Below are 11768 nucleotides of genomic sequence, written 5' to 3' on the forward strand. Positions count from 1 at the left end.
AGGCATTAAGGTGTTCGACTCCCTTGATTCACAGGCCATCAGAAAGATGAAGAGCCTTGTTCCAAACCCCTGCCAGAGTTAGAACCCGCAAACACTTGTTGAGTCCCTAGAGTGTGTTTGGCGTTAAGCCAGGCACAGGAGACAGCAGTAGAGAGAGGCCCCATACTTTGCCCACATGGAGCTAACAGTGAAGCCGGGAAGCTGCACACCAAACAGCTATACGTGAGTAAGCAAATAATTGCGAGTGCCTTAGACGAGGAATACAGGATTCAGGAGGGGCCCCAGCTGTGAGAAGGGTCACAAAAGCCTCGCTAAGGAAGTATGTTTGAGTCCTTAGGAGTTTGCTGAAGAGGGCCTGTGGGTTTTCCAGTGGAGCCAGGCTCACTCACAAAGGCCTGCTTTGAAGTTTGAAGTTCGGTTGCATTGTGAGTTAATTAGGCCGCTGTGGCCGACCTACTTGAAACAGCGCTCAAGGAGAAGGCAGAGACGCCGGGGCCTCGGGGAGGTGGGTACTGCAGAGGTCCTGCCCCCCCAGCCTTCAGCAAGAAGATGACTGGAGGCACTGCAGACCTGCTCTGGGGGGGCCCCTCACCCCTCGTTGGCAGCAAGTTTGGGCATATTGGACACAAGGGTTGTTTTTGCCAAGGGAGTGCCTTCAATGTGAGTTTTGACATTAACGAAAATAAATCCTTAGTTCCTTGAAGCTGGAAAATCTTAGTTTAACTTACAAGGCACAGTGCAAGGCCTTGTGTAGCTTCACAAGGCTAACTGGTAAGGTGCAGATTTTTCAAAAAGGGAATGCGTTTGAGTCACTGCTGCCGTTCCATCCAGGGTTTATGTTTCCTTGTGACATTTCAGCAGGGCTGGTTAAACTACAGCTAAGGAAGACGCACCACCTACATCCTGCCTTGTTCTTAGGAAATGAAGCCTGACAAGCAATGGGATGGGGTGGTGAGGTGGAAGAGGGATGTGTTCAGACTGTGAGCACGCCTTGGGGTTTGGTCTCCCACTCTGCCCCTTACTAGGCTGGGCGAATCGCTTCATTTTCTGAGCCTCAAGTTCCTCGTCCTCAAAGCCCTTTGGGTCCTTGGCCTCCAAGTCTTCAAGGAATGGGGGTAATAATAATTGTCGTATTTCGTGAGATTCTGGAGACATTACATGGGAACAAACATGAGAACTCTCCCATCAGAAGTGCTGCAGAATATCAGTTAGAAACGCGCCTACTGTTAGAAATCCTCATTGATACATCCTGAAGGGAGGCTCCGAGACCTGTTGGAGGGAGAGCAAAGGTGTCTGGATTTCACTAGGTTTCTCTTCACCAGATTGCTGCCCTGGGGGCTGCCTTCCAGGAGAACAAGCTCCAGGGGAAAGGAGCGGGCGCTGAGAGGGTGGGGAGGGGAGTGGAGGACCCGCGGGGGTACAGAGAGGGCAACAGGAAAGCGGGGGGCCAAGGACAAGGCTCCTCCCTTCTCGGGTTGCTGGGGGCTTTGAGGGGAGGCCTTCTCAGGTCTCCCGCAAGGCTTTCTCCACCTTTCTCAATTGGCCTGTCTTTGTGCGCTTGCAGCTGACCTAGCATAAAATAACACGCTTTTTCGCACATTTTGAAAGCAAAGTCAGGCTTTAATGATCAGTTTTCTGTTCCGTGGTATTTTCTTTCAAGCAAAGGCCATGTTTTTGTAAGATACTACATTTCAATGGGGCTATTCTTTGTCCCCGGCAAGCATTCCTGAGCGGTAGGTTTCAGGAGGGTTCCAATTTATTGCTTCTGGTGTCCAGTAACCTTGGAATGAGCGTCTGTCTCCAGGCCCCCGAAGGACATGCCGTTTCAGAGAGTTACTGCTCTTAAATTGTTCTCTAATAAAAGCAAGTGTCCCCCGTTCTAAGTAGAGTGAAGTTTCCAAATAAGACCAGCTGTGAACGTTGAAAAAAAAAAAAGGGAAGAAACTTCAGCGACAGGAGTCCATAGTGCAAACTGGATGCAGCTGACCTTTAGGCGCCTTCACAGCCATTTAGAAAGATGTCTTCAGTAAACTCATCTAGATTCGCTAAAACTCTCTGGCATGATGGACACCTGGAGTCTGTAGGCCAATATTCAATCCAGGTCGAGGAATCTAACGGGTAGACGTACCTGCCAAGGAATAACGCAAACGAATCATTTGTGATGGTGGCCACAGATAGAGAAGAGCTGAGTTCAATTGAGCCAAGCTGCTCAGGTGCCCAGGGGTCAGGCTGTTGGCCAAACCCCTCTGAACTGGCCTCTCCCTAGGAAGGTCCACAAACCCTGGAGATCATGAGCTGCTCGGGGCTCCCATGGTTAAAGGCAGGAACAACATCTGTTTCAATGTCTATTTTTAAAAAACAGATAATAAAACATGTATCCAAACACTGTCCTCCTTACAAACAGAACAGTCTGGGATCTGAGAGAGCAGATGCGGTAAACGGGGAGTCGATGAGTGCCCCCAGATTAATCGTCAGACCTGGGCACTCAGTTGGTTTATCCTCCGTGAGACCTCAGCCACCCTGGTGGTTTTGAGGAGTTCTTTGTTTTAAGCTCACATTATTTCATTTATGCTCCTAACGGTTTGTTGGTTAACAGCAAGGCACGAAAGAAACCCGTGGTGGGCTTAAGAATAAATTGCACTCAGTTTTGGATGGAAGATCAGAGACTCCAAAATACTGGTGACTTACTTGAAACGGAAATTGTGCTTTATCTGCAGGGCCTCTTTACCCATAATTAAGTACTGTTTTCTTTTTTCCAGGTTGGTGTTGGAGCAGGTTGTCTTTTTAATGAAGGTGATTTCAGAGTCTCTCTCGGCAGCAGCTTCTCCTGAGAGACCACACAAACAAGGTTATCACATGTCACAGGTTTCAACTCTTTTGAGCATTCCAGTTCCTCATGGCTATTTATTATTCAGTGTAAATGTCTATCAACAGACTAATGGCTATTGGCTCTGTCCCTGTGGTTAAGACTTCAGACGCCGGGATCAGGCTCCCCAGGCTAAAGCCCAGCTCTGCCACTCCCTAGCTGTGAGCCTGAACAAACGAGGCTCAGATCCTTCATCCCCAAAATGGGCATCACAGTAAGAACTTACCCTGCAGAACTGCTGTGAGGTTAAATGGGTTAAAACATGGAAAGTGCTTGGAACACAGTAAGCACTGTTTAAGTGCTTTTCATTAGAATTAACATTTCCAGAGTTGAGGGGCTTCCCTGGTGGCTCAACTGGTAAAGAATCCACCTGCAATGTGGGAGACCTGGGTTCGATCCCTGGGTTGAGAAGATCCCCTGGAGAAGGAGAGGCTACCCACTCCAGTATTCTGGCCAGGAGAATCCCATGAACTATTCCATAGGGTCGCAGAATGTCAGACACGACTGAGTGATTGTCACTTTCTTTCTTTCACCCATCTTTAAATATATCTTCAATTCTCCCAGTATTCAGTAAACGTTCCCTGATGCTCTTTGTCCTAAGTATATGTTTTCTCCTTATTCCCATTACACTTGAATTTCTATCATAAGGTTTTCCTCCACATGCTTGACTCCTCTGCTAGGCTGGAAACTTCTTGAGACCAGGACAGGGCATTCATTGCTATATATTCAGGACTGATATCCAGTTATTAAACTGGCTGAGTCATCCTAATTATTAAATCCTGAAAAACTTCTGAAACTGTTGCTAAATAGCACATAATGGTAACTGCGTGAGTGGTAAACTTCAATTAGTAAAATAAATTACAGTGTACCCACGTTAGTTCAAGCTAATGTTCTTAGGCTCTGCTGGTGACCATTCACGCATGATTTCCTGTTGCAGCAACATTCAAACAACCTTCCCAGCAGTGTTTGCCAAGTCAGCCCCTGTCATGGTAAGCAGTGTTACTGCAGGGGGTCTTATTATTTTTAAAAACCTTTTGTTATGGAAAATGTCAAGCATATTCAGAAGGGAGAATAATTAACCTCAGTTTCAACAATCACTCATTTTTTTTTTCATTTTTATCCTCACCTGTATTTTAGGAGAAACACCAGTCACAGGATAATAACATCCTTATCCTTGAACTACATAGTTGCCCTTGATTCTAAATAGTTTAGATTTTATTTTGGCTTATTTTTAGCAGCATTTCTTGGAGGGACTGATGCTGAAGCTGAAACTTCAATACTTTGGCCACCTGATGCGAAGAGCTGACTCATTTGAAAAGACTCTGATGCTGGGAAAGATTGAGGGCAGGAGGAGAAGGGGATGACAGAGGATGAGATGGTTGGATGGCATCACCGACACAATGGACATGGGTTTGGGTAGACTCCGGCAGTTGGTGATGGACAGGGAGGCCTGGCGTGCTGCGGTTCATGGAGTCGTAAAGAGTCGGACACGACTGAGCGACTGAACTGAACTTGTGTTAAGAGGTAAATGTGTGGTGTTTTGATATTTTATATGAATTAAAAATCTATATATGGTTTCCGGTTCGGAGGCGAGGAGCGCGCCTTGTAGCTGCAGCGTCTGTTCAGCGGAGATCAAGTGTATGGGACTCGTCCAGAGCCAAGGTTCCAGCATCATCTACTAGCCTGCCCGGTCCCCTGCCTGCTGTGCCTGCAGATAGTCATGCCTCGGGGACAGAAGAGCAAGCGCCATGCGCGAGAGAAACGCCGCCAAGCACGCATGGAGACCAAGGATCTCGGGGATGCTCAGGCCGCTGCCTCCCCCACCCCTACTTCTGGGAGTACTCCCCCAGGCTCCCCCGCTGCTGGTGCGGGTCAGAAGCCTCAGGGAGCTGCAGCCACTAGCTCTCCTGTTGCAGGGGCTTCAGGCCCAAAATCTAAAGTATGTGCCAGGCGCCAAGTTAAGGAACGTAAAAATTCTTCCCAGGCCTCAATGTCTGCTAAGACCGCTCCCCCAGATCCTCTGACCAAGAAGGCAGGGGTGTTGATGCATTTCATGCTAGAGAAGTTTCAGATGAAACAGCCCATTAGGAGGATAGATATGCTGAAGCTTGTGCGCAAAATGTTCAAGGCGCACTTCCCTGAGATCCTCAAGAAAGCCACTGAGCGCATAGAGCTGGTGTTTGGCCTTGAATTGAAGGAAGTCAAGCCGAACGGTTACTCCTATACCCTGGTCAGCAAGGTGGACCTTGCCAAAGATGGGGTGCTGGGCAGTAGCTTGGAGGTGCCAAAGAATGGGCTTCTGATGCCTCTGCTGGGTGTGATCTTTCTGCATGGCAATTGTGCCTCTGAGGCTGATGTCTGGGAGTTCCTGAATATTCTGGGCATCTATGATGGAAAGACGCACGTAATCTTTGGGGAGCCCAGGAAGTTCATCACGGAAGAGTTGGTGCAGGAGAAGTACCTGGTGTATCGTCAGATTCCTGACAGCGATCCCCTGAGCTATGAGTTCCTATGGGGCCCAAGAGCCCACGCTGAAACCAGCAAGATGAAGGTGCTGGAGTTTGCGGCCAAGATCAATGGTACCGTCCCCAGTGCTTTCCCATTGCATTATGAGGAGGCTTTGAGAGATGAGGAAGAGAGCCAAAGCCAGATCTCCAGGCAGATCTCATGCTCCTGCCAAGGCCATTGCCCACTCCAAGGTCTTGTCCAGCCTCCAATGAGGTCTCAAGAAGCTTCTTCACTTTGTTTGACCAATACTGCCAACCTTTTTAGTAGTGAGAGGATAAAGTGTGGCTGGAAAGGTCATAATATATATCTTTTTTGTGCTCCTGTTTTACCCTGTTACCTTTCAAGTGTTATTTCTTTTCCTAGAATGTTTAGATTCAGAATCCAAGTTTACAAATGACACGGATCACAGGTTTGCTGTCTGTCAGATCTAAGAGTAAGGGTTTTGGCACTGTGTAATACGGTTTAAAAAATCCTTGCATCTTTTTGGGATCCAGAACAAAATAACATAGCTTTGGAACGGGAATTTTCTTGGAAATGTGAAAGAATGCTGTGGTTTTAAAATAGATGAAAACAAAGTAAGCTGTAGTCAAGTTTTGGTTTATGTTCTTTACCTTTGTCTTTCTCTTTATAACATTCGGCAGTACCCTTAGTGATACACTTAGATGTTCTTAGCTTATTCAAGAATGCTGATAAAAATAAACAATAAGAAACTGTAAAAAAAAAAAAATCTATATATGTTAAAAATGAAGAGCCAGAATGAAGAGATAACAAAGTATGCAAAACTTTGTTAACATTTCCTTTTAAATGTCATAAACATGAGTCTTCTGAACTGACAACAGAGAAGAAATGACAGCAATAAAGAACTACAGCTTGGGAATCATCTGATTCTGCACAAAGTTCAGAACAGTCTGGAGTATCTTTTGATACTAGGCAATAATTGATACAAAGTAAGTAATTTGTATTTCTGGAATGAAAAGCACTTGATTATTTTGGTAAAAATAGGAATGTCTTATTGCTTATGCTCTGTATGCTGGGTGCAAAAGTGCTTGAAAATTGGGTTCTAAAAAGATCAAAGTGCTAGGAGCGCTTTACCTATTTTGTCAAAATGGCAATCATGTTACAAATAAAGAACACTTGTGATCACCAATGAGAAAACATCACAGATCAACTTCACACAGTGAAACATGTGAAATAATAAAAGTCAGAAAAAAATGTCAGAATGTTGATCAAGCAAAGAAAAATTTGGAAAGTATTACTAGAATTTTAAACTCTAGTGTATGGTTAAAAATAAACATTTTCAGATTTGAAATACTTGAGAGCATTTCAAAAGGAAAAAAAAAGTGTAAACAAAGTGCCACAACTTAGATTTACGGTCCTACTTACAGCAAACTTTATACCTACTGAAATGAGAACACAGCTTTTGAGAAATATAAATGAGGTGATAAAACTTCAATCATTTTCTAGAAAATCGACTATTTAATATAAAGCATGTTTTAAATAACTTGAAGTTAAAAATTAGAGACTCTGAAGATGGCTTCATGGGTTTTGTTGAACTCAAGGTACAGGAAGGACAACATATCAAACTGAGAAAAAAGATGTCAATGAGAAATATTTATAAGAACACCTTATTGGCGCAAATGTAATGTCAGGGAGAAATCTGGGGCTTTAGTAAAAACCCTGAAATTTACAGTTGTTTCTGAATCAAGTGTCTCTGGATAATGCAAACAAAGACATAAGGCAGACAGGAATCACTTTGAATATTGTTTCATACATTTACTACCGTACACCTAATATACACTAGACAGAATAAAGAGAGAGTGTGGAGGCCTCAAACATTGCGATAATAAAAATTGGAAAAATATAGGCATTTTGAAAGGCAGCTAATAGTGCTAAAACTGCAAAGGTAGTTTATAAATCACATCATCTGATAGATTCACTTTCACAGACACAGAAGTAAACATTTAGAAAGTGTATATATGTATACATACATATATATATACTTTTTAGTGATTTGTGTATGATATTCTAGTAATTATGTCAACATTATCTTTAGATATTCAAGAAAAAATATTTCAGCTTTAATAAGCTGAAAGATTAATGAATAAATGGTAAAACTGATCATACAAAAATAAGTAAAGGAAATATGAAAATGAAGCAAGAGTTGTTACAAAGTGAAGAATGGTATGCCATTTGATATAAAACAAAATATCAACTTAACAGAAAAGCTAATTGTTTGAAAGTGTTTTTGTTTTTAGTGACAAAAGCAAAAGTAGATGAACTTTTAAGTTTTTTAAAACGTGAATTCTGAAACTTTGTCAATTATGTTTGTAAAACTCTGGGGGTTGAAGGGGAATAAAAATTAAGAAAATTAGGAAAATTAAACATAACATTTAAATTGTTTCTGTAATTTAGCTGATAACAGATATATATTAAATACATGAAAATGTTAGATGGTATAAAGACTAGAAACATTTGAATGTAATTACTGGTAGCTTAGCAGAAACTGAGAAAGGGTTCAGTACTTTGCACAATACTGTTGCTATTAGGAGAAATTACTTTTTAAGGCTAGATGTCATGTAATGACTATCAATTCAATAGAGACATAACTGGAAAAATTTGATGTGGTTCCTTGTTGTCAAATCAAAGCTCAAACAGAGGCCCCCTACAGTGAGTCAAACAAAATAACACTGACAATTTCTAAGTAAAACAAAACAAATCAATAAAAACTTATTTGGAATTAAATATGATTTAATGAATCATTTGTTTTACCATTTACATCATTTGACAAGCAATTTTATAATATTTGTAGGTTAGCTTACTTAGAGAATAAAAGGGAACATATTTTAAACTGTTGTTTTATGTGCTATTTACATATGAATTCATTTTATCGTATTGGTTACTAAAGCTCATTTATCCTATCAAAATTCACATCGCCTCTGAGCCAAGGCTTTGCACTTCATAGATATTCCTAACTGGTTTCCCTCTTTCAACTCTTGCTCCTTTCAATTGAAGCCAGAATGATTTTTAAAATCATAAATCAGAAAACATTTCTTGCCCACCTAAAACCATTTATTAGCTACCCTTTGAACTTCTAGAATAAAATCCAAATTTCTCATCTTGCCTTATAAACCCCAGTATGACCCAGCTCCTGCCCATCTGATGATTCCCCCTACTCTCGCCTTTAAGAATAGCTAACTCTTAATATCATCTCCTAAAAGACGCCATCTGTTATCACTCTGAAGTATTTCCCCTATTAACTCCATGTCTGTTTCAAATATAGTACTTATACTTTCTAATTGTTTCTTTTGTCCATTTCCTTTTTAAAAAAATGTGTCTCCTCAAATAGAATATAAATTTTATGAAGGCAGGAACTCTGGCTGTGTTACTCAAATTATATCCTTTGTGTCTAATATAATGCCTGCCACATAGTAAGGACTAAATATTTGTTGAATGAAAGAACTAATGAATGAATTCTTACCAGCTTTGTAGATATCCAGGAGAGTTGCAGTGTACTTAACAAAAGCATTTTCTTCAGTGACAGCTATGATCTCAACTTTATAAGCTGGTAAAGAAAAAGCACACACACAATAATTTATGCTTGTTACCACTACTGCTATGTCCAATAGAAGCCAGAGTCTGTCAAACAAACAAAAAATGAGGCGTGGCGAGCTCTTATGGGTACCCTGTGCTGAATCTCATTTCTTCCAAGAAGGCTTCCCAACACTCCCAGCGAGATTCTACCGGTCATGACTAAGGAATCACTCTGCTTAGAGTCACGGAGTCACTCTGCCCACTGTTATAGAACAGGCTGATTAGGGTAAGAGCAATATTAAATTTAAAAAAGCACACAAAACAAAACAAGCCGTAGATGTGAAGTTCAGATTCTGATCTTTAAGGTGAAGAGCCTCTCCCTTCTCTGCCCGCCCATGAAGGGGTCCTGTATCTGTCACTCTGACCCGTCCCGGGAGTTTCCATGTTCCCTTGCCTCCATTCCTTGGCTACTTTTATTGGTTTTGATCTTTGGTTTTTGATAGGACTCTGTTTTCCAACTCATCTTTGCTTGGATTGGCAGCTATTTGATATGAGACATTCTCAATCTTGTCTTCCCTTCATTCAGGCATCAATTTTTAATCTATGGTGTGTTTGACTTCACTTCTGAAATGACCAGCTTGAAGGGACCTGTCTCTTCTTTGTGGCCTGAGAAAAAATCCTCTTGTTCTTGCTTTCTTTGGGGTTAAAGTGAATGACCTAAAATTTTTTGTTCATTTTTGAGATCCTAGCTAGCTAGCAAGACACAGAGCTCAATGAACGATCTCACCGCTGCAGAACCAAAGGCTGTGTAAATTAGTGGCTTAAACAACGTCTTAAATTTCAGATTCTTAATTATTTATAGTAGACATGGCAATGAACCTACTGTAGGCATAGGTGGAGTGAAGGAACTGTTTAATTTTGTTTCCATTCTGTGATTCCATCATTAACATGTAGCTCCAGAAAGCCTGCTAAACTTTTTCTTGAATGTGGTAAACTAAAGCCTGATTGCATGTACTCTCTGTGTTAAAACAGATTTTTTTTTATATATATTGGAGAGTAAAATTGTTCTATTATGGTGGAAAGAAATAATTTGGATCTAAATTTTAGGGGAAAATTGTTAAAACAATATAGAATTCTCTTCAAGTCTCAGTATATTTTAAAAGTTGCAGTGGGTCTTGGCTGAGTCAGGCAACTTTTTAGCATCTTTTAAAAACTCAAGATGAATTTGAAGGAAAGAAAGATCATGAGCCACACAAGACTCATTCTCATGGCTGTTATTTCCATTAATAGAATTCAGCGTTATCTACTGGAAATAATACTGGAGACCAGAATGTATGCTAGTTCTCTTACTTCCTGCATGACTTTGAGCAAATTATTTAGTCTCTCAGAGCCTCAGTTTCTTCAATGGTAAAATAAGGATAATTCACTCTTACCTCCAAGGAGGCTCACGGGACACCAGTGAGAGACCATATATGAAAACAGTTGGTAACCACAGAAGGCTCCGTGAACAGCACTATACTTACTTATTTATAAAAACCCTCCTACCAATTGTTAAGAAAAATTTGAAATAGTGTACTATCTGTTCATTCTCTTTTTCTTAAAACAGACAGAAGTAAACATTGGAAGCTATGGATAGAAAATAAAGGATCTAATCCTATGAGGAACTTGTGTCTACAACTCTACTCAGGCATTTGATTTAGCTCTGAGATCTGGACAACAAGAAGGAGATGCTCCTTTTGAAATGGAGAGAGTCTCAAATGTGGATTGCAATTGTGATATGTTAAAAATGATTTAGTACTGATATTTTTACCTTGTCTTTGGAGGGGTTTTAGAAAACACTCAGACCCCCAAACCGTCTTTGTTTCTGTTCATGCTCTATCAACCGGAAGAACGCGTAGTGAAATCATATACCTCTGTGGCTTCCCAAATGTTCGCTTTGACTATGTTTTAGCACTTTGAATCCAATGGGGTCTTGGTGGAATAAAGTGTTTTGGCTGTGTGGGCACCTCACTCCTATCACTTTAAATGAAAATCATATTTCTTTGCTGAAGGATAAATAACTTTGCATGTTAATGCTGAAAATTGATGACATTTTCCTTCAAGGGAGCACATGGACTGTTGCATCTATATAATCACTATGTAAAGTTGTACATCTTCCTAACTGGTCATGTTCTCATAAAATGTCGTGTCTAGTGGACTATATATTAAACTTTCGAACTCACCATATGCGATCTCTGGTTTACATGCTGTTTCTTTTCTAGTAGCTGCAGAAATTGTCAGATCCAATTCTGCCTGCATTTGCCCACAGTCAGCTGGATTTTGTGAAAGACAGTACAAGTTAGGTTAATGTAAGGAAAGACACCTTTGGGAGTAAACACAGTTTTTTCTCATCTGCCCTGAGACAATCCAACATAATCTTACAAATATCAGATTCCTAAGACCTGTCCATTTTCTCTTCTTCCATAAAGTGAAACAGTATGCAAAGCAAAAACAAAACTAACAAAAACAAAATCTTGAACATGGGACTTAGAATGGGTGGTCACTCCACATTCAGCTCTTCAGAAACACACATGCTTCACTGAAGAGAGGAGGACATTTTCCCATTTTGAGTATAATCAAGAATCTCTTGAAGGAACCAAATTGATGACCAATTTATGCTGTAAGAGGGAGAAATAAGTACCTAAGAAATGTGTAGATTTTAAAGATTTTGAAAAACAAAAGAAAACCAAAATCAACTCAGCCCCTCATGGAGTCCACAGCTGATTATTGTTGAGCTCTGGGGCTTTTCTTTGGCCAATAAAGCTGCCTTGACGGGCAAAAGATTGAATGGAGAACGTCACTAGCTGGGGAGGGCTAGGGGAAG

The 11768-nt window shown here is 41.1% G+C and overlaps 2 protein-coding genes across 2 annotated transcripts in view; one reads left to right on the top strand and one right to left on the bottom strand.

Annotated features, from left to right (window-relative positions):
• Positions 1–1588: 1588 nt before the first annotated feature.
• Positions 1589–11768, bottom strand: part of C5 (complement C5) — a 90338-nt gene continuing 80158 nt past the window's right edge. Inside the window, exons 38-41 of the mRNA XM_081528669.1 lie at positions 11128–11217; positions 8853–8936; positions 2689–2827; positions 1589–2128 (exon numbers count right to left, since the gene is read on the bottom strand). Of these exons, the coding sequence (XP_081384795.1) occupies positions 1990–2128; positions 2689–2827; positions 8853–8936; positions 11128–11217 (452 nt within the window). The 3' untranslated portion in view covers positions 1589–1989. The remainder of the gene's footprint in view (positions 2129–2688; positions 2828–8852; positions 8937–11127; positions 11218–11768) is intronic.
• Positions 4587–5586, top strand: LOC145539727 (melanoma-associated antigen B1-like). The gene is given in 2 exon segments (XM_081573772.1): positions 4587–5503; positions 5505–5586. Coding segments are annotated over 2 exon segments (999 nt in total).

The sequence above is a fragment of the Giraffa tippelskirchi genome, chromosome 1 (genome assembly GCF_054371585.1).
Source record: "Giraffa tippelskirchi isolate mGirTip1 chromosome 1, T2T-mGirTip1v1.2.pri, whole genome shotgun sequence".
Lineage (NCBI taxonomy): Eukaryota > Metazoa > Chordata > Mammalia > Artiodactyla > Giraffidae > Giraffa > Giraffa tippelskirchi.